The sequence below is a fragment of the Sceloporus occidentalis genome, unplaced genomic scaffold, assembly GCF_023333645.1.
Source record: "Sceloporus occidentalis isolate IW3139 unplaced genomic scaffold, rSceOcc1.0.p SCAF_182, whole genome shotgun sequence".
Lineage (NCBI taxonomy): Eukaryota > Metazoa > Chordata > Lepidosauria > Squamata > Phrynosomatidae > Sceloporus > Sceloporus occidentalis.
The window spans coordinates 772,329-799,108 of NW_028317162.1; the positions used below are offsets into that span (position 1 = coordinate 772,329).

The window sequence follows — 26,780 nt, forward strand, 5'->3', positions numbered from 1 at the left end:
GTCTTTCTTTTCTCCCTTCCTCTCTTCTTCTTTTTCTTTTCTTCCCATGCCCTGGAAACCCCTTTCCCTCTACATGATTTACCAATTTCCCTGCATTTCCCCCCAAACCCCTATTTCTTTCCCCCCTTATAACCCCTATCCCAAGTTACCATCTCTTCTCCATCACCCTTTGCCCTCTGCTTCCTCATTAATTGTTTCCCTTGCTCTTTTTTATCCTCTTAACCTATTTTCATCCCTTCTATCCAAATCTCCATCAGGATTCCCCTTGTGGTCCTCTGCTGAGCCTAATGATGCGGAATTCTCTAATATGACATCATGGCGTACTTCCCATGGTGAACAAGGACTGTTTCATCGCAATATATATATATATATATATATATATATATATATATATATATATATCATCCTGATTTGTGTTCATCTATATACTGTATATATAAATAAATATATATATATTAGTATTTTGTATTATTTTATATTATTTTATTTGGCCATTACATCTATAATGACCATATATATAAAATCTATATATCTATGTGTATATATTTATATATATATATATATATATATATATATAAAAATATGTATGTAAAAATACTAATAATATATATATATTTATATATATATATATTTATATATATATATTGAGATTTGTCATTTTGTTGTATTTGATATTATTTTCATTCTTTTCTTTTCAGCGCAATTATTTCTTTTTCTTTCATCTTCTGATCTCACCGGTCTTATTGGCCAAATCCACTCGAGTGGTTGCCCGGGGAAATCCATTAGTAAAATTTGCTTAATCCCCTGCGTGCATTGTGACCGTCTTCCCTGCGCACCTGGCCACTTTGTGCTATTATATATGCTGCGCCCCTCCGCAATATCCCGTTCTAACAACCGAACGTGTTACTAAGCAACATGATGCATAATGCAGGTTACTCGGCAGCTTCTGTTTTTGCAGATTTTACCGAAAAACCCGTCGTTTTTTTAAATTTTTTTTATCTACAAATAAAATAAATAAATTAACCGTTACACTTCCATACTGCAAAGATCAGTATATGGGGCCCGGGGGCCACAAAGCATATTCTAGGACTAGTTCTGGATATTTAGTCGAAGGAAAACATGTGACGGTACCTCGGAGGTCTCTTATTTGCATTTCTCAATGTGCACTTTAGCTCTCAGGAAATAATGAAAATTCCAATCAAAATATAATTATGAAAAACAGGTTTTGCTTTAATTTTAAGTGCAACATTTAATGACGCCTTCTGATGAAAATATCCAATGTACTAACTTTACATAAATAATACAACAGTATCGGATTTGATCGGGGTGAAAAAAAAAAAAAAGAATTTTAACACAATCCTCATCCATTTTCATCAAAGTGAGTTTTGGTTAATGAAGATTTTTAGACTTGGCTTTCTAAATGAGTCAACCTTTATAGCTATGTCGGTTTGGAAATCATTTGCATATCGCTTTATATAAGTAATGCCGCAGCCGAGGAATTCTATCAGCCGGGGGCTTTATTATGCAGTGAATCCATGCGCTCCTGCGCTGTCTGCGTCTTTGCTGCGGCACGGAGTCTCCTGTGTATACCCTTAATATGCAACATTTGCCTTAACAAATAAGTAAATCCTTAGAGGGCATCTATAAAGTCTACGAGGGCTACGGCTCGCCGATAGTTTGCTGCAGACAAATTGCCATTCCCGCCAGCTATTAGACAATTCCAATTAAACCGCGAGGTTGGTTTGACTCGTTGGCCACCAGAGAGGGCTGTGAAATCTTCATGTGGTGCCATATGCAGATTATTGGGCACTTCATTTGCATATGGTGACATCAACATAGAATTTGCCGGCAGATCGGCCCCATCTAGTCTGGCCATTTTTCCCGCTGTGAAGACTCAAATCTTAATCAGTCGCTGGTCTTGTCTTAGATTGAGGAGGCATATGTTTTAGATCACGGCCATACCTGGGAACTCTTCAGGTAAAGCGTCGCTTCTCCATGTCTCTGGGTCATCATGGAGAAACTCCAGGTCGTTAGGGTGGCGAGCACTCCTTGCTCACTTCCCTGCACACAGGACTGACCACGATGTCAGCGGGACCACCTGCCCGCACGCAGAATAAGGGGTTTGGTCCTGATTTTGGATCAATGAATTGCTGAAGACAAAATTCCAAGATAGATGCCGGTGTCAGTTGGATTAAACCGAGAGTTATCATTAGTATACGAGAAGGTACAGTGCTGAAGAACCAAGAATCATACCTGGGGACCCTTTCATTTTTCTGAACTCGTTCGAGAAGACCATATATGATCCTCCTACGGACTGGTGGGACTGTCCCGATTTGGGGCCCCATCCTGACTTCACTTCTGGTGTCCTACTTCTATATCATATCATATCACGATAAAGCAACCTGCTGCGCATGTACAAATGCTTATGTAGAGCAGGCTGATTTGCCCTGTCCCGGTGCAACTTTGATGGATGCCCTGAACGCTCGGATGTCCACAAAGGAGAAGAGATATAATGGACAACTCTTATATCCAGTAGCCATTTCTATGCAGATTCCTTTACCAATCTGTATCTAAGACAGGGTAGGTTTAATTTCAAGTCGATAACATAACTGTTGATGGTTATTTGGTTTCTAACATTTTTTGGACAGAAATATCTAAATTTATAACCCCCTTTGGGTCTATGTTTCTCCTTAGATACCCTTTGGCCAACTAGTTAAGCTACACTTTTATAATCCACATCCTTCGGATTGGTGCAAATCTAAATTTGTAAGAACATTTATTTCAAGGCATGAACGAGGCTTAAAGATTCACACCATTCACTGGCGATGCCTTTCATCTCAGAAGACGAGATTAATATTTATCCACAAAATAAGAACCAGAGGCTTGCCAGTGATTGAGGCGGATAAAGAGGTAAGGTGATTTAAAAGGAGCATATTTTGCTGGATGAGAGGCTTTGATGAGAAAGCTGTCACTCTTCCAGAGCTTTGAAAACAATGGCTTCATGTTTAATAAATCAATTATTCCACGCTCAGCACTGTCACATCTTTTCAGCCAAAGGAGACTTTATTATGCAAGCGTCACGGACAGTCTCATCTCCCAAACATAGAATCATACGTACAGTATGATGGCCGGTAACAAGTTTTTTCCCTTGATACTTTGTATCACCCGTTCTTCGTCTTCGTTCGCTCTTGAGATTCCAAGTGTGTGAACTGTTCCAACGCCTGTCCATGTATGACATCACTGCAGCTCCACTCCACACTAGTGGAATTGTGATGTGACAACCATCCCGGACTCGATTGTGTATGTGTCATGACCTCTGCACATTTGGGGATTCAATTTGAAATCCTGATTCTTACCTACAAAGCTCTTCATAGTAGTTCTCCTACCTACATCTTCTCACTTATGTCCAAATACCCACCTACTCAGTCCCTGCACTCATCTAATGATCTTCATCTGTGTTCTGCTTTGACTTCCACCCCACACGCTCTCCCCTTGTCTCCCGTCTTACAAGAAATCCCTTAAAACCCACTTCTTCAGGGACGACTATCAACCGTCAGTTACCTCTACGCCACCTCTCCCAGCCTCACTCATGATTTTCTTATATATATGTATTGAAGAAGAAATTTAAATTCACTCCTAAACCACTCCTGAAACAAAAGCCGTCCAACTACTTTATTAACACATATTATTGTGTCATCGAGTTGTGTTTGCAGCTATGTCACAAACACTCTCATACCATCGCTTGTCGGGGGCAGGAATGTGGACAAGAAGGATCTGGTCCAAAAGAGCAGTTCTTCCTCCACCATAGGGGTATTTAGGAACTATGCTTTGGTCTAATACTCCTATGATTGCTTTGAATCACGTGTACTTTACAAATTCAGATGAAAGAAGATCCTTCCTCTTCAGTTGGCTTTCTTTCTTTCTTTTTTTTGGCAGAACTTATGTCGATCTGCGTATTTCCAATAAGACAACGTGAAAGACAGATTGGTCTCATTTCAAACTGGAACAGCCTGGGGCATTCAGGAGAAGCTGTTTCAAGAGATTCATTGTGTTCCACAATGTATGAGCTTCCCATAGATCACTGGATGGGGTGTCCGTACCCAGTCCCTGTAATAGAGTTCAATACACTATTTGAACCCAGCTCTAAACCCGACTGTCTTGTCCTATTTAGTGGGACAGGGATCTTTAGCTATAGAGATCCCTGTCCCAATGATTGTCTCATCTAATGGCAATTGTACCTTTGGCAAAACAAGCTTTGTGCATACATTTGATGGACTGAACTGGAGCATTGTGTGTGTGAGCTGTGACATCACACTGCCACCTTCCTCTGACATCACAGGATACATTTTTTTCCCTCCACCAGGGCATCAGCTTATTCCATCTGTTTCTATGAAGCTTGTGTGGTACCTTCTTCTCCCATGACAAATGGTTTGTGACCATTCCTATAATTTTGTCTATGAATGTCCAATTTATAAAACTATACATAATGGTATTAATGAAAAGGGTTATGTTAATTTCTATGGAAACCAATTACTCGTTCTGAAGCTTTGTGCTAATGAAGCATTTATGTTCATCAGTCCTCTGTGTGTGTTCTTCTAGCCTGTCAAACATACATGAATATTAATAGTAATAATTTAACGATGGCCCATCTAAAGCACACGTTTCATAGGAAGACCTCAGCAGCTGTTTCCTTTTTCTGTTAAAGGAGAACTTCTATTTTGACTGCTAAGAAATTATTTTGATTATTCAATGTGACATAAAGCAATGCACTAAAAAAAAGTAGGATGTTCTTTTTTGATGCATAAAACACGCTATATCTGCAGAAAAAAAGGTCACCCTTTTTGACGGTCATGTGATTTTTGGGTGCCATTCTTATCCTCTGTAAACTGCTTTATGGCAGCTCTTTGCCCTAGGCTCATGCCTACACTTTAACACCATCTGCTGACACTAACACGCACACACACATGCTAACACTAAATACGTCATATCCTCACGCACACATTCATGCTAACATCATGCAGTAACTCTCACGCTAACACCATACAGTAACACTGACTGACACTATAGACTCACAACTATGCTAACACCATACAATAACACACATGCACACACGTATTCTAATGCCATATACTTACACACTCTCTAATACCATGCACTAACCCCACTATACACCCTAACACTATGCACCTACACATACATACACGAACACAGACATGCTTCCACTCTTTTTCCCCTCTCGTCCCGTCTCCCATGTTCAATGGATCTTGCGCGGCTCCTTCTCCCACCTCAAAACCTCGCGCAGAGCCCTGTCATCAGTGAAGATTGCGCTCTCTGTACTACCGTTGGGTCATGTAATGTGACCATGTTAGGTGACCACACTGGGCGTCTTGATTACTGGTCGCATGGGTGCTGTTTGTGTGTTTTAGCGCACCCCCGATTGTGTTGTATGTAGTATGCTGCTGCCTTGCTGCTTCCCCCCCCCAAGGTATTTGTGATAATAGCCTTACAGAAGAACTCTGTAATCAATATCTGGGGCTAAAGGCTCATGCGCTGCATCCCAATAGTCCAGAATCTGGGTTACCGACTTGCTTGGCCTGACAGTGACATTCAAAGTAATCTCCACCGAGGAACGATGGGAAATTGAGGAAGCTTTGCCTTTGGTGGATGACAGACCTGGAAAATATAACGCTAAATAAATTTAAAACATGTAACTTTAAATAATGATTATAATAACACATGTTACAGATGGTTTTCAGGGCTGGAATCAATTACTGTTTTATCTCAGATGTGACAGTTCCCCTTTCAGGCACGGAATATCCTTTATGGGTGGATTAAAGTGGCTTTGTGCCTCTTTTTACATTGTCTTAAAATAAATGCATATTTTCCATGGAATCCAATTGGGTTCAGTCTCAGTTTATGACATGAACCTGGAACAAAAATATGAAAGGATATTTCGGAAACCTCTAAAGGGCTATTATTCTTCTGTAGGTTGTGATACCCTGGTATTAGGCTAAGCAGACTCTAGACAACTATTTCGGCAGAGGAACCAATGCAGCATGCGGATCTTCTGAATTAATACTCCTTATTAGACTAGAATGCCTAGATGGAATAAGAGTCATTGTAACCTGAGGAATAAATCACTAAATAATCCAGGTTTCCACGAACAGAAGCATCTTTTGCTAAATATAATCATATAATTCATATTTAAAAAAGACAAGCAATTCTATTGGAAAATTCTAAATTTGTCCCCAGCAATGCTATATAATAAAATTATTTGAAACTAACCCAAATTTGACCTCATCAGGTCCACAAGCCCTTGGTTCTCTGTTTTTTTTAAGAAGGAGATCTTCATGGACTAATTAACATGGTGCTGGTCTAGGACTAGGACGACAGAGCTAAGAAGGTTGGGGGGGGAATGCGGGATACGGTACAGGAGATGTCCAAAGACTCTGGGATCAGTGAAGCAGATGGAGCTCTGGAGCATTACGCTCATCGCTATTTCGGCTAAGTCCGGGTTTCCGTGGGCTTTCACGCATTATCCGGTGGCTACTCAGTTCAGGATCCCTGAGTACTGGACCCATGCTGGTTCAGTAGATTTGGAGAGAGGAGGAGGACTTCTTGATACCAAAAGAACTATTCTTGTTTTGAAACGAGGGACAAAAGACCCCAAGTCAAATGCTGAGAGTATACATTTTGAGCATGGTGCAGATCTCGCCTCTCTTAATATAAAAGGTGTAAATTACCAGCGTTAATGCATTCACACGGGATCGCTAAGTAGATGTTGGGTTACTAGAACAACTTACAACCCGTGTCGCGGAACGTGTATTTAACACCCCAGCGTGAAATGCTAATGTCCTCGTTGGAAACACATCTCTGATGTTGGAGATGGCAACCTACAGACATCTTAAATCAATAGCGAAAAAAAGGCTTCCACGTGCCATATAAAGCATTGCATCACCCATAAGTGCGGACGCCTAGGGAGTAGGATTTAAATGCCCCAGGAGGGAGGTAAATCATATAGTGAAGTGGGAACAAGAGTTTCCACCCAAACCTGAAGCTCTAAAGAACCTGTACACTGTACACACATCACATCCCATTAACACAATGGACGTCATTGGTACATACGTTATAAATTCCATGTAACCATAAGAGCCGGGCTGTCTTCCTGATGTATCCTATTGTAAAACGTAACTTTTAACGCAGATCCATTTCTGATCTTTGTGACTTTTTATAACAAACTCGGGGCTTCATCCATGTTGGTTACCCCCCCCCCAGGAATGACCCTCCGCTTGGAAATACCTGTAATGAATATGTTCCTGCACTCCGACAGACCAAAATCTAAATTCCAAATTCTTTTGGGTGTGCGGAAAACACCCTAAATTCTTAGTATTTTACTTGTTTCCTCCAAGAAATGTTAATATTAATAAGGAAGGCCGGCTAATTATTCTTTAGAGAATCCAGCATTTTTTTAAGCTGATATTGGGATTTAGTGGTACGTAGAGTTATCTCTATTGCCTGGACCGCAACATTGAATATAGCCACGAATTCTGGTCCGTGGCCACCTCTTACTTCAGTCCCAATCCACCAAGATCTTCCTCTACGGACAAGTGTCCCTGAATGCAACATTAGCCTTTCACGTAACAGCAGTGGAAAGACCTTGCTACATTTTGCTTGAGATAATGTAGCCTGGTCGGGAAACATTTGTTTCCATGTCCCTAAAACATTTTCCTACCCAACTAGAAGAGACGGTGAAGCCACCCATTCCATAGACTACCCAGTTCAGCATCTAGAGACTAGGTTCTACAGCATGTCCTTCAAGAGATGTTATTTTTTGGTAATGAGGGGACAAAAAAACAGCAAGTTACCCACAAAATGGGAAAACGAGAGAGTTATGGAGATTAGGCTTTAGAAAAAAAGTTCAAGGAGTCACTGATCACAGAAGTGATGGAGTAGCTCCTGGTAGATGGTGGTGTCTATCTTGACATCATAGAGTCGACGGAGGGGTCTTCATCTTAGACAAAGGTAACGAATCCTGAAACACCTTAGTGAATGAAGATTCTTTGACTGGTTGATCTTGGAAAAGGCCAAGGGATGGTTGGGTGTAAGAAATGGACAGCTTTACATTTTTTTTCTTCTCCATTATTCCGATCGGTTATTTGAAACCCAGATTTCATCCAAAACATTACAGTCAGTGGGATTCCATTGACTCGCTGGTAATGCCGATATTAATATGAATGCGTAAGTCTATATGTTGTTTGTTCTTTGCATCCATTAAGGGAATAAATGTAAAAATGCAAATTACGCATCGATTTACAAAATAAGTATTTATTTGCATGTGAGCGGCTCTGTCAAAGGATCGTACATAATGTCAGTTCACGGTCATTGGGAAATTAATAACTTGGTAATTAAGAGTTCTACAGAAACGCAGTGATTTGTGAATTAATTTGTTGCAGGAGCATGCTGTTGGCAAACACACAGTGTATTAAGATTCTGCTTATTTAAATATATACATTAGCATTTGGTAAAAAAACTGACGTTATTTCCGCGGAGTCAAATCTGTGCCGCGGGTCACAGAGGCAGCTCCTCTTGTTTCAATTACTGAGCCCGGCAGGTAGACAGCGTGGGTTTAGGCAGTGGGGTATTTACCCAGGGCTGACCCACGGCAGCGCCCCCTGATGCCCTCTCTGCATTGGCCATCTGCACTGTGGAGCACTAGGATATGACATCATATCCTGACGCTCTATGTCATAAAGGCACACAGCTTGTAACGCGTCCAATGGAGGCTGTGCCGGCCCTCCATAGTGTAAACCACCCATTCAGCATTGGCGCAATGGAGGGGCAGATCTTCCAAGAGGGCAACCCCCCTGGTACATATGGAGGGCCCAACTCCACTCCTCATCTACCCTGTGCATTCAGGATCTACTCTGATGAACAGAGCATCTCTGTCTGATATATGAGCTACCTGTACAGGTGAGCAAAGCCTGATGGTGTGCTTCATACACACAGCCATATATAGAGCAACATCCAAATAATAGTACCGTATCCAAGGTGTAATAATAATAATAATAATAATTATAATAATGGAACTGAAAGTATTGTTGTTGGGTTTGTTTTGTCTGATAGTAGTAGTAATAATAATAATAATAATAATAATAATAAAAACAACCACAATAACAAAATGCATTATTATTATTAATCATGATAATGGAACTGAAAATATTGTTGGATTTATTTTGCCTTTTTATAATAATAAAAATAACATTATTATTATTATTATACAAAACAAACTCAACTATATTATTTTCAGTTCCATTATTATTTATTATCATTATTGTTATTATTATCATTCTCAACACATAATAAACAAACAATAATATTCCTTCTGAAAGATAAAAAAAAAAACACTTAATGAAAACAGTCCCAAGACCCAAGACACAAAGTAACACAATCCGACCTCCCGCCTCTCATTGTTACAATCCACAGAGACGGCAACCAGAGAATCAGGCTGCGACGGACAGCGCGTGTATCCAATCAATCCCGAGGACGGGAAGTTTGTGAGCGATAGCGGCCAATAGGATCGCGGTAGGGGCGGAGCGGCGTGGTTTTCGGAGACACGTGTACAGGGAAGCCAGGAAGTGTTCCAGGCTGGCTCTAAAGAAAGGGGGACAGGTGTGTATGGGCTCGGGGGGTACAAGGGTTAAAAGGGCAAAGTTCGCAAGTGTCAGGGGTATTTTATTCATGTTAAAGGGTAATGGTGTCAGTAATTCATTCAAACGGGACACAGCTCCATAGGGGCTATTGTTAACTGAGTAGCCCTGACAGGGGGTCAGTGCCCCTTGAGGTGAATTAATTGGGTATCTATAACTGCCAATGCATTTTGGGAATAAAATGCTTTTTAACATTCAGTAGTTGCATAAAAGGGGCCACCAAGACCCTCAGACAAAGGGTTAAACATGCCTAGTGGTATGTGTTCTAATCAGCCCCCTGTATGATATTTTCCACTGTATGTGGAAGGAAAGGTCATGTATAGCTTCATGTTAAATGGTCATGTTATTCGTTGGTGCTTTATCTATAAAATAATAATAATAATAATGTAATGAAAGGGAGCATTAAAGGGTGGTTACGGGTACATCCTGCTTGGCATCACTGTGTTTATAGGGTTAATGGGTGAAATGTGGCTTAAGAGGGTCTTAGGTAATAGTGGGTGGAGTTACCAGTAAAGACCCCTGTGACATCATTACTTTAAACAAGTGGCCCTCGTGATACAGTTTTGTGGTGGTGGTGGGGGGGCAGGTTGTCAAAGTGTCACATAATAGATGGAATTGGGGGAACCCGAAAACATGTTTATGGTTCAGCCCGTGATCGGTGAAGGTGAGCGACCAAATGAAAACAGTCGCATGTCCCTTCTCTTACATCTTATTCCGAATTGACAGTATAAGGCGATGAGACGAGCACTTCCAGGACACATACGTGTCAGTATATTAAGGGCTGCCCTGCAGTATGTGCGATGTATAACGAGTTTTCTTCTCTGATCTTCTCCATCCTGCATGCTGCAGGGCAGTGCTTCATGTGTGCGAAAACAACCTGTCCTCTCTGAAACGATGTTAATCATTCTAAAATACCCTGAGCGACTTGGAATTACCCCCGATCTCTTTGCATTAAGATCTAGTAACAGGGCGATCTTTGCCCCCCCCCCCAGTGGCTCATATCTTTTCCTCGTTGCTCCCCTCACAGTAGAGTGTGTAATAGTTCCAGGACATAGGATTAGGGTGATTCATCCGTGTTCCTGCACCTATATCCTGCTCGGCCGGTTCAGAACGTGTTGGCGTTCATTTGCTGTCTATAGGAGAGAGAAGTGGAAATTCCAGTTGGATCACTTAGGGAAGAGCGTTAAATCGGAGGGTGTTATCGGGTAACCCTCCAACCGTTGGGCACCTGATCCAGGATCTTTGTGAATCTACTTTTGGTTTGGGGACTTTTTCAATGTTTACAGCTTTAGATTATTGGAGCTCGGGAAGTTCTGTGCATTTTCTTTTAATGACGTTACAGTAAAGCGTAACAAACTGTCACCGAGACAGCAGTGAAGCAGCCTATAAAATATGTTTGGAATAAGAAGAATATCGAGGCAGGAAAGATGTCCGTTGCTTAATATTAACCCAGCCTGAAGTCACCCTCTAAGCAGGTGGCCAGGGTCGTCTTCAAGGTCCAAAGACCGTTGGGGTGCCTGTTGGTATCCTGCTGGTGAACTTGGCTTAGCCAAAATGCCACCTGAACACTATGCTGTAGAGCACAGAGGATGAGATATAAAAGTAAAACAGCTTTTATGTTTTTATGTTTTATTCCTTAATCTCAGCATAGAGCCCATCTACGCCAGATTTTCGGAACCTCAGCTCCCCAACTGTTAAAATGGTCTCTTATAGTCATTGCTTAACAAAGGCCAAGTCATGGTAGCTGCCAAGTTTCCTGTAGATGGCATCAATGATGGTTCTTTTGCTGGATAGGCACTTGAAGGTCCTAACTAAGCCTCCATAGGGACATTCTCCTTTAGTTTGGAAGGGAAGGTCTTTAAATTGCCCCTTCCAACTCTTTATTCCCAACTTCGTATGATGGCCCACAGGAGTGCTTTCTTATATCCATATTCCATAGTTACGTAGCAGAGTCAAAATGGACATTGAACGTAAACGTTTCAAGTAATAGAAGTGTTTTGAAAGTCAAAAGAAAAAGTACTCTTTCCACATCTTTCAGGGTCAGTATTAGAAATGCTCTCATTAAAGAATGTTTAAGATAACCGATTACTTATTTGTAGGCCCAATACATTCTCTAAAACTCTAGCCCATCTTGTTGGATACTTAATCTCTCCTTCGCAGGGAACAAGTCCATTCCACGATATTTGCTTACCTTGTCAGCGAAGGTATTTTGGTTTTGCCTGTACCTTCTGCTTAATTTTAGGGGACGTTTGGGCTGATGTTCACAGAGATCGGAGACAAAAAAAAAAAAAAAGCCTGTGTTTTCTTTATATCTCTGCTAAATCTTGCTACATTCATCATTAGCTGTGTGTTTTGAAGGCAAGTGAAAAGTTAAAATGACAACAATTCTGTACATCTAAAGATGAAAAGACAACGGAGAGAATGTTTGCGATTTCTCCCGAATGTCACGGAAATTCCACTTCCAAAGTTATACAGTCCAGACTCGTCATTGGGGGGAAGAGTACAGCACTTGAAGAAGACTGTCCTAAATGATCTGATAGGGTTGAAGCAGTACAGACCGGAGACATCTTGGTCTGAGTTCATTCCTTAACTAGGAAGTCTTCTTCTGGAAGAATAAACCCTTTGGAGGCCGTAGGGATTTAGCTGTCCGTTGGTGTGGTGGTCGGTTGACACGATGACATGCAGCAGGGAGGTTATGGTCCTCTCGCTGAAGTGACATTGGGGACAGCCACATTTTTTTCCTCCATCTGCATCGTGGCTGCTTTAAAACCCAGGAGCCATGGAGCTTGTCTAGCCTTAAGAGCCCTGGAGGGGACAGACCATCTCTTTGATGTTGATAAATAATTTGGTGTCTCCTGTCTCTGCACAAATTATAGTTTTAATTATCTTCAGCTATATTAAAATACTTTGTGACCTTCTCCATGTGTAGATATTGTAAGAATCTACTTATTATATATTCTTGTCTTCTTTGTAGGAGAGGGACATGGGGGAGTCTAAACGTCCTACCAGCTTTGCTGAAAGTTTGTCTTTAATATTTGGGACCTCCTCAATTGTCCACTCATCATTTTCTATGATATACGGTACCCAAAGAGGTTACGTGTTATTTTATATATAGAATACATTTGAATGGTGTGTCAGGTGTGTCATTGTGTTTTTAGAATGCTGAAGTGACAATTATTCCTGTGGCGTTCAGTAGACAAAAAATCAGGTGACGCCACCTTGGATTAAGCATCGCTAAAAAAAACCCAAAACACTTTGTATAACAATTATCCCTTCTTTTCAGGATCCAGGAACATGATAGAAGGAGTCAGCCCGGTGGTGCAGTCCCTCCTGGGGACCCTGTTTACATGGGGGATGACGGCAGCAGGGGCGGCTTTGGTGTTTGTCTTCTCCACTGGCCAGGTGAGAGGGCAGGAACCTTAAAAAGTTCTCGACCGTGAACCTATTGTCACAAAGGTGTAAGAGTTTGCATTGCCAGCCCAATGCCACCACGCCGTTGGTGTCCGGATGTACGCGTGTTTGCGTGCCAGTGTTCCAAATCGGTACTCAACATGCATCTGATTGGAATCATTCCTTCATTGATTCAGTCTCCCATTTGGACAGCCCTTCCTCCAATTATTAATTTAAACCACGCAAGGTTATTAATGTTTCGGGTGAAAAGTCTGGTGTTTTTTTTCACATTGTGTGACCGCCTCAAAAAAAAATCTCCCTTAGGCCACAAATTAAGTCTGTTCAGAATCTGACTGCTCCAAGAATTAAGAGAACGGGCAGAAGCGGAGGGATCCGGAGGAGATCTGTCCTGTTTAGTCTGCAGGCTCCACGGAGAAGATGCCGCTTGTCTGTTGGGATCTAAAGCTCACTATGTAGTGATAAAACGTGACATCCTTAAGCACCATGTAACTGGCAGCTTGATAATTTTACTGACATTGGCCACTAATTCTCCCGCAAACATCGAAGCCTACAAAACTTTCAGATGGCGAGATTTCATGGTTAACCCACTGATAAAATGACGTTAATCTATCTGTCAGCAAAGAATGGGGAATAATGTTTTTCACAAATAAAAATCTACCAATAGAACACCATGACTTGGAATTATTCCCTTTACAGGCGGTAATTTGGTGTTTTAAATAATAATCTGTGGTCCGAGGTCGTAAAAAGTGAAAGATCGGGTTAATGGTACCATCAAAACATATCTCGTAGCAGAGGAACACAAGCAAGCCTTCTTCTCCGTGTAGTTGTTGATAACTTTGACAGCTTAAGAACCGGGTTCTAGACAGTGCTTAACATTTAAGGATGAAGGTTTTGCTTATTGAAGGTTGAATTCTAGATTTGGCTGCGTTACCCTAAGAAAGCCACATAAAATTCTATCGTTCTTTGTCCCCACAGAGACAGATCCTGGATGGGAGTCTGGGCTTTGCAGCTGGGGTAAGTCTCTTTCTACCTCCTTTTCTGCCCCTCTTTGTGGTAATTCTGGTTTGGCCAACCGGAGCCCTCCAGCACTTGCATGATTTTAATTCCCATTATTTCTTGCGTATTATCTTCTAACGGGTACTCGGGAGTCCAGGTTCATCTTTTATGACTTAATGACGTTGTCATAATGTAGCTCCTGGTACAGACTGGACTTGTGTTCCATAAGTAGTGTTGGCAGACAGATATGTGACTCTTAACTTTGTCAGTTAACTTTTGTTAATGGGTTTCCTAATCATTGCATAGCAATTTGGCTCTCCTAATCATGGCTCAGTTTATAGGAAGATGGAGCATCTAGATTCAACACCGATGACCACCTATTGCAGGGACCAGCCGAATGCTGGATATTTAAAAAGCGAGCTATTAAAAATATATCTGTGGCAAATGATGGCACAAATTATATTGCATGATCAATTTACTATTCTGAAGTCTTCACCCCCCCACCTCTTACATAGGTTGCCTTATGCTTAATGGGGGGGATATAACAATGTATTTGGGTCACCGTTAACTGGCTCCTGGGGTCTTACACGGGAGGAACGATCCGTGGACCATGGAGCAAGTTATTGTCTGTCGATTTCTCTACTCCTCCAATAGTCGATGACCTGTTCAGAGTGAGTTTGGAAGAAACAGTTCGGTTATTAAGCGGGAATATTAAAAATGTGACCTGTGTCCCGTGATAAATACAGACTTTCTTCCATTCCTGAAAATATGTTCCGTTAATGCACAAGTCAAAGGTTCTGTTTACGAGGGTTTACGTTTTATGTCTTTTTACTTGATCTCCCTGTGTAATGTTATGTTTTTGGTTCTTCCTTTGAACACATTAACCCATACATCTCCTGCGCTGTTTGAATTGATTTGGGTGGAAGAAGTCTATGGTGTCTGTAGATAAATCTCCTGCATTATCCTCCAATGCGGAACAGCCACAAGTCGCTTGTTTCGTTCACACTTGTTAAGATTTAAAGTCTTGAACGTTTAAACTCCCATACAAGTGAGTCAAGCCCAGGCATACAGACACAGGGTTTAGATGTTCTACTGAGGGTTCAAGTCTTATCAGTACGAGGAAGGGCTACTGAAATATTGCATGCAATCAAAATTCTAAGAAAAACAGGTTTTAGTGTGCAGCGTTTATTTGTATAAAGTAACAAAAACATAAAGTTACATAATTAATCTCTTGGGGTTCTAAGACCATGATAGATTCATGTGAACCTTGTTGAGTGATGGTAAGCATAAACCTAACTCCGGCACACGGTCCTTGCAAGAGTACTTGCGGCCCATACATAATCTACCTGGAGAAGTCTCTAGGTTTGGCTCATGTTACTTGAACAAGCGGAGCCCAATTCTTTCTGACACTTTTATCTTCTTCCACTCCCTAGATTTTGAGTTGAGTTCCAAGTCGAGTCTCCTTGGCCAATAGTGGATTATCTGATCCTTCAAACACTCACCACCCGCAGGTTCCTTTTTGAGTTGGAACCTAAAAGACTCTTACAAATTTAGTATTTACTAAGAGATACGAGTTTTGTCTATTTCCCAAGGGAAATTGATATACATGTAGTGGCCCAAAAGAGGATGAGGTCTTAGCTTGTGTTGGCCAACATGGAAGAAGATGTAGATTCACATAAACATTTAGGATCTCAGAGGTTTCTTCATCAAGTGAAAGTCAGTTCTGCATCTAAAGAGACCTCCAGGGTGCCAATAAAAGCTCTCGCCTTTGATTACCCCTCTGGGTAGGAAGCCTTGTTCCGCAATTGTTAATCGTAGTCCTATAACTCGAGTCAAACCATCTTTTAAAGGGACCTATTACAATGATCATACAGCCTCTGAGAGAAGTGAGATTATACAACATTACAGCTCTTTCCTCTAAAGAACCATTTTCTTTGATGAAGGTGAAAGTCTAATCATCCCTGCACGGCTTTGTTTCATCTTCACAATCCATTCTTCGGAGAAATCATTCAAATGACCTTGAATATTGGAAAATTGAACCATATAGATTCTCTTTAAATACCAATATATATGTAATTTTCTTTTTATGTTCACATGCATGTAACAAACAAGTTACTTTCCAGTTGCATACATAATTAAATATGAATTTATTATGAGAAAAAAATCTCATAAAACATTTCTATAAAAATAAAGGTATAGAATAATAAAAGCACTTATGTTACAAATCGAACGACTAAAATTAGACAAAAAAATATCTGTGACGTAGAATTTTCAAGGCTCAAATGGATTAAATTAGCTACTGCTTTTCGTCTTTTTTTTCTTTTTGCTTACATGTGACTGAGTGCTGATGAAAATATATTACTAATTAATGTCTACCGGTGGGTGTATAAAAAAGGAAATAAAAGCAGTTTTCTGGTGCATTTCTAAGAAGAAGTAACCTAATCCTCACCCATTAAAGGCTGTCTGGATCTAACCCGACCCTTATTTATGGCTAACCCCGCCTCCATGCATGGCTAACCCCGCCTCCATGCATGGCTAACCCCGCCTCCATGCACGGCTAACCCCGCCTCCATGCACGGCTAACCCCGCCTCCATGCAGGCTAACCCCACCCCCTCTCAAAAACACTGCACCCGGAGTGAGAGGGCGAGCTCTGGGTAGCCTGCACTGATTCTCCAGGGAATGGGACTCCATCTAAACTTCTCGGGCTCTGCATGATCATGATTCTCCTTTTAGTTTTTTGCTCTCTTGATGTCCCCGTCGCAGTTGAACGGAGGAGAAGGGAAAGGACAACAGCACAATAAGCTAATTAATATGCTATTAGTGGCACGGTTGAGCGCTTTAAGCTAAATGTACTGAAAATGATCAATTTTTTTAATTGAATTTAGTTAAAAGCTGCGAAGGCGGCTGTTTCCCTTTAAGTCACTCCCCGGCCGGCGGGTCACTTCTTGGCTGTCTGGCAGACGTAGAACCCCTGGGATATGCGCGGGTTTGACTCCTTCACCCAGCGGACGCATCTCATTTAGCTTGTTTGATTAAGATGTAAATGATTGATGAGCCTTGTGACTATGGATCCCGCCACCATGCCTTTTTTATTTTTTTTTTTTGGGGAGAGATTCAGACTCCAGAAAACATGTATTTATTTTTTTTTATTATTTCTTAAAGAGAACGCAGGCCATATTTGGAAATTTTTCTTTCCCATCTATAAATCAGGACAGAAACGCTCGCAGAGGCGTGTGATGAAGGGTTTTGAAGCCTGCTATGTATCAACGATCAGCCGCTAAAACACCGAGAGTAACCTTAGGAAAATCAGGCAGGTGGTTTTTTTGGCAAGTTTGCAAACATTCCTTTTTCTGCCACCGATCTAAAAAGTTACATTAATAGCAACGTATCTAATAAAGGGTCTGATTCCAGAGTGTTCAAATAATGTTTAAATGGGGATAATTATTGTAATAGTTTAGTATTTCGTGCGGTCGCAGCATGGTTTCTGCTTTGGGTATAGTGCTGTTACCCCCCCATATATATATATATATATTTATTCACTCCTTGTCGTCGGTGGTTCCTGAACAGAATATTTCAATCTTTCTTCAGTCTACAGCAGCACATAAAAAATAATTGACCGTGCCAACTCTCCACCCATGTTCTACCTACTCCGCAGTCCCTATCCAACTAAATATGTTCCTGCTGTAACGACTCAAACCTTAATCAGTCGTCCGCCTCGTCTTAGATTCAGGAGCCGTATGTCTGCCCCATGCATGCTTAATACCCTCGCTGTATTAACCCTCTACCACTTCTTCTTGGGGGCTGTTATCTACCACCCTCTCAGTAAAACGTCCTTATGTAGCATCTATGCCACCGGCCAACCGCTCAATGAGGCTTTAACTCATAACTCGGAAAGCTTTCTCGGTCCTGAGTGATACCTGCAGCCGCCGCGTGCCACGTGGAACTGATCTAGTAATCTTTTTGACAGTTTGTTCCTCGGGCTCGCGTTAAAGCGCGACGATTTATAAGAAGAAAAAAAAAAAGCCACCTCCTTTCTAGGAAGTTTTTACATTTCTCAGAAGTACTTATTAACAATGAGAAAAGAGCCCCTCTGGCTTGGTTACTGCATACATTTGGTGATTTAACTTGGAAATGCCGAAACTTGAAAAGAATAGAAGAAAGAAAATTAGGATTTTTTTTTTTTTTTTTTGCCTGAACCCATCATAAAAATGGGCCTTTTAAAAATGTCATTTTTTTTTTAGAATTTTAAGCTGTGAGTCTGTTAATTTATTCCGAGAAAAGTTTTTTCAGTGATAGTTTGAAAGTTTTGCTGGCATAACCGGAGTGCGATGGTTCAGCTGCTTTCTATTAACGATAAGGGAGCGGAATAAAGTGTCACGGACGGTTTGTCCTGTTGTTGTTTAATGTTTGATTCAAATGCCCCGCAGAAGGGTAAATTCTTGTGATCGGATAACACGAAGATGGCCAGTTGTTTGCCTGTATTGGCCACACGCCTTTTGTATAACTGAGTGGATAAATTACTGTACACTCAACGCTGGATGGTTTTAAAGAGAGTCTACCACTATTTTTTTTTTTTTATGTAAGCAATAGAATGTCTCGGTCTTAATTACCCTCCCAGACACTCTGACTAATGAAAGTGAATGGTGGAATGGACTTCATTATCACTGCCATAAAGCATCAGCTCAGTGTGGTGTTGGAGCAGGGAAAGTCACCCCAATATATCACATGACTGACAGCAATGGCGGCTCCAGGTCGGCGGTCTGTGGGTGTGGGGACCCTACAACGGGCCCGCTTATAGGGGTGAAGATACCACTGGTGAAACAAAGAACTAGACTATCTCCACACATTACCAGAGGCTCCTTGATGGAGTTTAAAGCAAAGTTGTGAATTTAGAACCATTGTTGGGGAAACCAATAGATTGTTTCTGCTCTCGCAGACCAAAGAGAGAAGTAACAGAATACAACATGGCAGCTTCTTGTTTGATTGGTCTTTATCCCATCTTTAATATTTACCCCCATTGTGTCCTCCTGTATCTTCGATGAAAGGGCTGCTTCTACGTTCTTGGGATATTATTTTGGGAACAGTCTGGATATGTCTGCCTTTGTTACCACTATAGGAAAGTTATCTTTCAAACCATATTACCCCATAATTTGTGAACTTATTTCTTTTGAATAGCTGTTTTTGTTCTCAGATTCCATGTTCTTCTTCCTGCTGCGGGGACTCCAAGTCGAGCACTAATTACAAAAAGCAGTGCGTACGGTCTGTCATTAGACAAAAATATTACATTAGGGCGCCGGCAACAATGATTAATCTGCTTTAATCAGCCATATTAATGGCAGAGACTGGATGGATTCTGGGTGATAACGTGACCCAACCTTCTGCTGTTTACTGAATGGACTCCTTCCAGACCTTCTTTGGGCTTTAGTCATTTATAGTCTTAAGTGAAGTTAACCTATGAGCAGAAGAACCGAGTCTAAAAAGTCTTCTACAAACCAACCCACAATTCTGGGGGGGGTTAATAATTACTTCTGGATAATGATTTGATCTCAGAAATATCCTTAAAAGCCCCTACTGCCCTCCACATTCCAGAATAGGACATACCGATAGGATAAATATAAGTGTTGCCCCCGTTTTGTGTTTGAAGAGACATATGGAGGGGGAACACGGCTTACATGTTTTGGGCTGAGACCTGTTCCGGATGCGGCACATGGGATCCGAGTGGGTTTCATCTCATGAAAAATGTCTACATGTCGGTGTTATTATTTTTCAACCGCGCGGTGATTAATAATACATTAAATGTACTTTACAACTCTTTGCCTATCAAACTAATTGTAATAAACCCCGAGGGGGCTTAACCCCTCTCCAGCCCGGCTGCCAGTACATTAGTTCATGGTATTAATTATGCGCGTTAGTTAATATGCAGCTTCTGGTTGGTATGGGGACGGGGGGCAGTTTTACACCAAGAATAGCATTTCGGAACATCGTGATCCGTGCCGCGTGGCCCCTACGGTCTGCTTTAAGGAGTCCAAAAGGAAATCCTAATGGGAGAGGATAGGGGTATATACAAATTATGTGATGCTCCTACTCGTTATGTCCTGTTTACCCATTGTACAGCGCTAAGGAATATGGTGGTGCTATATAATTAAATATATAATAATAAATATATCAGGCCAAGATACTAGAGCCTGTTTGTTTTGTCTCTGTAAACCCTTTTTTTACGTGTTTATTTGTTCTCACATCAGCAAAGATTTCCCCGCTCTGTTGCTTGCCCTGGTACCTTGTGATAAGTCCTCGATGTGTTTATCAAGCAGACCAAGATATGGTTAGAGGTTTTTATACAGCCGATGAATTTATCAAGTTACTCTATTTGCTTTTGATTTGATAAAAGAAGGTTGATGGCCTTAAAAGTGGTCTCAGTATCCCTCACTCTCCTTTTTTCTCACTCCTTTTTTCCCCTCCTTTTTTCCCCTCCTTCTCCTTTTTTCTCAATATGTCTCTTTTTTGTCCCTCCTTCTCCATTTTCTCCCTCCTTCTCCTTTTATCTTCCTCCTCCTTTTTTCGCCATCTCTCTCTTTTTTTCTCACTCCTTCTCCTTTTTTCTCACTCCATTTTTCTCACTCCTTCTCCTTCTCCTTTTTTCTCACTCCTTCTCCTTTTCCCTTTTTTCTCCCTTCTTCTCCTCCCTTTTTTCTCCCTCCTCCTCCTCCCTTTTTTCTCCCTTCTCCTTCTCCTTTTTTCTCCCTTCTTCTTTCTCCTTTTTTCTCCCCCTGCTCCTTCTCCCCCCTCCATCTCCTTCTCTTCTTTCTCCCTCCTTCTCCTTCTTTCTCCATCCTTACCTTTTTTCCCCTCTATCCCTCTTTCTTTGGCATTCTTTCTCTTACTCTCTCTCTATCTTTGTTTAGCATTGTTTTCTCTTTTGCTGTCTCTTCTCGCTTCTCTCTCTCTCTCTCTCTCTCTCTCTCTCTCCCTCCTCCATTCTCTGTTTCTTTCTCTCTCTTTCTCTCTCTCTCTCTCTCTCTCTCCTCCATTCTCTCCTCCATTCTCTGTTTCTTTCTCTCTTACTGCCTATGTGAATATAAATTATAAATATGTGAAGCATTCTTAAAGGTACACCTTTCAGTTACAGGGGACACCCTGCTTATTATTAGTTAACAGCGAATGTCGCGCTCTAACGGGCAGCCTGTGTTCCGGGGATAAGCTAATGGTTGACCTTTCTGGGCAATTTACATAAAGCCGGTGTCTGTTATAGAGCAGTAATGTGACGGTGATGGGCAGTCTCATTGACAGTGCTTCACAAGAAGATACACGGCTCTAATTAAAAGGGGAGGAAAAAAAAAACCTGTTTCCATGCTTGGGTACAGATTTGTAAATTGTGTCGTCCTCTTTGAGGGATACGTAGGACGGGATCTGCTAACCCGAGATGCTTGTCAAACGCACCGCGCAGGGCAGCAGCGATTTTAGTGCCCCCCGTTACTATTGGTGATCTGTTTAAATGATGAATAAACCGGTAGTCGTCGGTGACTGTAAATGGATCTTTAATGAAAGGAAACGCACTGGTTATTGACGGGGGGGGGGTTACATTCGCTGGATAGAAAACAAATCATTAAATAAACAGTAATATTACTAATAATGCAGCAAAATCAGAAAATAGCATATATTCTTTTTTTGTTTTTAATAAAATCTCAGAATTCTGGCAGAATTTTTTGCCCCCCCGATATTGTCGTTCTGGTTGCGTGTTCTCAATCTATGATCGCATCTATGTAGATGCGATGTGTTCCGTGTGGATGCTCTGCAGCAGCAGTGCCATAAAACGAGCTGAATCTGTGCTTTTTAACCGAGTGTTCTTATAAATAGTTCAGACAGGCTGATTCTGATGAACTCTGTAAGCCCTTTGGGATGGAGTGGCTAATAAGGCATCTGTCCATCTGTTGTTGGACTACAACTCCCAGGATGCATCTTTGTGCGCTAGAGCATGGTGATAACTATGGTTCCACAACAAGAGAACCCTGTATTGGCTTATAGAGTGTGGATTTATACAACTACATGTAGGCTGCTTCATGTATCCACTACTACATCTTCTTGATGAGATGATTGACACTTTTGAACTCCAGATCAGGTTAAAGTGTCTTGTTTTTGTGCTCTTGTCCCTCTTCTTCTACTTGAACCTGGTTAGTGGGATTAATTCTTTCCAAATCATTTGAGAGTTTTTATTCTGTCTCTCCGTCCTTTCTTGGGTTTGGGTCTTTACAGCAGGAAAAAAACGGGCAGACCAGACGGGGCCAAATGGCTCTTATCTGCCGGCGGCTTCTATGTTTTCCATGTAAACCTGAGACTGAGTGTTTTACGACCCGGAGACATTTTTCCCATGAGAATGAACCTCTGTACATAGCATGCAATGCAAATGTAGCACGTAGCCTCATCCATGCCTTCTGCGTTGGGGGTCCTCAAGGAGAGCATGACCCCTGTAGCTTTAGGATGATGAAATCAGGTTAAAGGGATAGTATGCAGAATTGATTTTATTCTACTTCACCTTAATCACATGTTAAATCGTTACCTACCTAACGATTAATATGGATGTGACATTTAAATTGTACTTTTGTTTCCATTCGAAGCATTTTCATTTTATCCCGACGACCTTCCCTTAAAGGTATATGCTGTGTATGTGAATCTCCTTCCAACCTGTTGACATTGTTTTTAAAAGCTCCGCCAAAGCAAAGCAATAAACCAGGGTTTTGCTGACGAGAAGCGTCGGTTCGTTTGTAGGGAAATGATAGAACCGAAGTATATAAACAAAACATCATGGTAATCATGTCGCAAATTAAATCAGTGTTCACCGAACAAACAAAACGGGTCCTCGTAACAATGTGAGCGCCAAAAGGGCGCCTAGAATGCTGCGAGCGTGTATCTATCACCAACGGAACCTGGCGATGGCTGATCTTCCTTCTCTTTGTCCTTCAGGTGATGCTGGCGGCTTCGTACTGGTCTCTTCTGGCCCCTGCTTTAGAGATGGCCGAGATGTCTGGACAGTACGGCTCCTTTGCCTTCCTTCCAGCCGCCGTCGGGTTTGCCGTCGGAGCCGGCTTTGTTTACTTGGCAGACAAGATCCTTCCAGCTCTGGTGAGTGTGATTTTTTTTTTTTATTTATTTTTTTTTTTCTTCTTCTTTTTTTTTTTTTTTTTTTGGTGCCGTCTTTGCAAACATTTTAAGAAAAAGAAATCTAATAAAATGTTTGAAGCAGCTCGAGGAGCGAGATTCCCGGCTTTCTAAATGCTTTTTAGAGAGACCAGTCTCGCTCGGGAGACTTGGAACTACAGGTCGAGATTTATCCCTGGAAAGGAAGGTCAGGTTCCTCTGAGATGTCCAAAAGTAAAACCGTTTTTGAATTTATTTACTAAACTATGAGCTTCGAATGCAAGATTGGTTTCTGGAGAGTCCTCCAAGTCAAGTGCGACCAGGTCAAAGCGCCCAGCGAATTGGTGTTCAAAGGCAGCACCATTGTTAGGAAGTCAGAGCTTTTAAAAGTTTGCCTCCATTATAGATCTCAGGGGATCAGTTTTAAATTTAACAATTCAAATGTGAGAGACCCACCGATCGCTGACCCCAAATGCCCCCCCGAATAAACTTCATCTGATCAGTGATGACAAAACATCAGCTGAGACCTCTAGGTGTAGAATAAACCGTCCCGGATCTGGTGTTTCATCTGCAGCTTTAATGATGTTACATAGTAACTCCGACTCTATGGCAACCTCCTATCGGTGGTTTCTTTTGATTGTCACATGACACATTAAGCGTTCCCTGAAATTGTTAAACAGTTTTACACCATTAACATTTAGAATAATTTCTTGGAAGGCTTTGGCCATTGAGCGGCGACGTTCCTAACGCTGCGTTTAGTTATAAAGGAGTTAAGCTCGGCAGTGTAGGTGGGAGGGCATGCTTTTTATAGACCCTCTAATGCGCAGAGCACCCGTCACCCCCCCCTCTTTCACCCGCTGATGGGTTTTATTATTTATTATTAAAGTTACCGCAGACATTATAACTGTTGTCAGCCTCCCATTTAACTGGAATAAAGGCGCCTTTGTCTGCGGGGATGGCGAATGCTATTCAGAGGATGTTGGCGCTGTATATTATTAGTCAAAGAACTGTCAGCCTGACACGTTATCCCGGATGTATCTAGCGACAGGTTTCTGACGTTTAAAGGGGACAATGTGTGGGTTAGGAAGTAGCCGCTTAATGCGGATTTAGCCATCGCAATCTGCTCTATTAGATGTACCAGACGTACCTTTTCTTGCTTTCGGAATGTAATGGTATTCCATACTTATATGACGCCATGTTTATTTTTTTTAACTTGACTTATAGTTTTGAACTCTTCGCATTCCAAAAGGGACAAATATGAGCTAAATCACTAATATCCGCCGTTATTTCTGAAGAATGTTAGTCGAGGTGCCAAAGAGATGCCGTCGTGGCAAAGGCCTCTCTCCTGATGGGCTGTAGCTTAAATTACTTTCGAGATCTTGTATGGCCGTTAACCCTGTGGGTTTTAGGTATGTAAACGGGGTATTTTACATGGTTTTCGGTGCTCAAAGGGTGTTCCGTGTAACAGCAGGAGTAATCTAACTCGAATTGTCCATTTGGACGAGGTCAAACTCCAGACGGGCACTCGGGCCATCAACACGTCGTTACCAGGCAATAAGCGCTGATAATAAAGGACGGGCTCGGGCTCCGGTAAGGCGACGTTGTCGTGATAGATAGTTAACGATTACAGCGAGGTGTGTTGCTATGTTACCAGGCGAGAGAGGTGCCAGGTCCTTATCAGCCTCCGGGAGAGAGATCTCCTTCACTTGACAAGTTAAAGTACCGAACAGGTTCGATTAATGCTTTGTAGAGCCGCCAGCAATCTGTCTGAAGCGGCGTTCTGCGCATGATTCCCCCCTCCCAGCCCTTTCATATCACATTTATGTGCGTACTACCGCTTTCCTCCAAATGGAACAATTCAATATTCGTTAGTAGAGTAAAAAAAGCTGCTATGTGGACTAGGGCTGAAACAACGAATCGATAAAATCGATAATAATCGATAACGGAAATCGAAGATTTCCATTATCGATTAATCGAGTGATCGATTCGTTGTTGGAGCACTCGGCTCCTTTTACTTACCTCCGCGAGCGTTCCCCGCTTCCGCTACACGCGCCTTCTTTTAGTTGTGGTTCGCTCTGTGCGAGTGGCTCCGTTCGCACAGAGCGATTCGCGGGGGTGGGGGTGGGGTTTCAGGGGATGCAGGGCAGAGTGGGGGTGGGGGGGGCAGGGCAGGGTGGGGATGCAGGGCAGGGTGTGAGTGTGGGGGCAGGGCAGGAGACTGGGTGCAGGGCAGAGTGGGGGTGGGGGTGCAGGGCAGAGTTGGAGACTGGGTGCAGGGCAGAGTGTGAGTGTGGGGGCAGGGCAGAATGTGGGGGCAGGGCTGGGTGCAGGGCAGAGTTGGAGACTGGGTGCAGGGGCACAGTGCAAAGTGCCAGGGCTGGGTGCAAAGTGCCAGGGCTGGGTGCAAAGTTCTGGGTGCAAAGTTCTGGGTGCAAAGTGCCAGGGCTGGGTGCAAAGTGCCAGGGCTGGGTGCAAAGTGCCAGGGCTGGGTGCAAAGTTCTGGGTGCAAAGTGCCAGGGCTGGGTGCAAAGTGCTGGGTGCAAAGTGCCAGGGCTGGGTGCAAAGTGCCGGGTGCAAAGTGCCAGGGCTGGGTGCAAAGTGCCAGGGCTGGGTGCAAAGTGCCAGGGCTGGGTGCAAAGTTCTGGGTGCAAAGTGCCAGGGCTGGGTGCAAAGTGCTGGGTGCAAAGTGCCAGGGCTGGGTGCAAAGTGCCGGGTGCAAAGTGCCGGGTGCAAAGTGCTGGGTGCAAAGTGCCAGGGCTGGGTGCAAAGTGCCAGGGCTGGGTGCAAAGTTCTGGGTGCAAAGTGCCAGGGCTGGGTGCAAAGTGCCGGGTGCAAAGTGCCAGGGGTGGGGCAAAGTGCTGGGTGCAAAGTGCCGGGTGCAAAGTGCCGGGTGCAAAGTGCCGGGTGCAAAGTGCTGGGTGCAAAGTTTCTTGAACAGTAATAGTCCACCTCTTTTCAGAATGTTTGGGGTTATTTTGTTTCATAAATATTGTGTTTGGGTTTTTGTACTTTGAAAATATTGTTTTTTTATTACATCATAACAAAATAAGAATGTTAATGTAAATTTTAAGTTGTTTTTTAACATCCAGTTCATTAAATTATTTTAAATAAACAAAAAATTAATCGAAAAAATAATCGGCCAACTAATCGATTATTAAAATAATCGTTAGTTGCAGCCCTAATGTGGACATCTATGGGTTCCTGCTTCGTGGAACCAAAGGCTAGCGTGTTGGACTAGTTACCCAGACCCCCCCCCCCCCCCCCCGCTAAGTGTACAGGAAGATTGTTGAAGTTTGTAACTGTTTCATAAATTGAAACAAATTTTTGCCGTTCTCTCGCTTCTCCTCCCTGCCCTCTTATAAATGATTCCTGAACCAATCAACAACTGCAACAATAGAGGAGAGGTAATTTAATGGGGAGGAATACCCGTGAGAATCCTGAGAACACGATGTTAAGATGGTCTCTCTGTATACACATTTCATTAGCTTACTCAGTGTTGTTTGGGGGAAGCTGACGGTCCCACTTTAAGTATA

At 42.2% G+C, this 26,780-nt stretch overlaps 1 protein-coding gene across 1 annotated transcript in view; it reads left to right on the forward strand.

Annotated features, from left to right (window-relative positions):
* Positions 1-13,001: 13,001 nt before the first annotated feature.
* The window catches only part of LOC149278734 (zinc transporter ZIP11-like), a 77,266-nt gene continuing 63,487 nt past the window's right edge, over positions 13,002-26,780 (forward strand). Inside the window, exons 1-3 of the mRNA XM_089501811.1 lie at positions 13,002-13,109; positions 14,094-14,132; positions 23,074-23,232. Of these exons, the coding sequence (XP_089357937.1) occupies positions 13,002-13,109; positions 14,094-14,132; positions 23,074-23,232 (306 nt within the window). The remainder of the gene's footprint in view (positions 13,110-14,093; positions 14,133-23,073; positions 23,233-26,780) is intronic.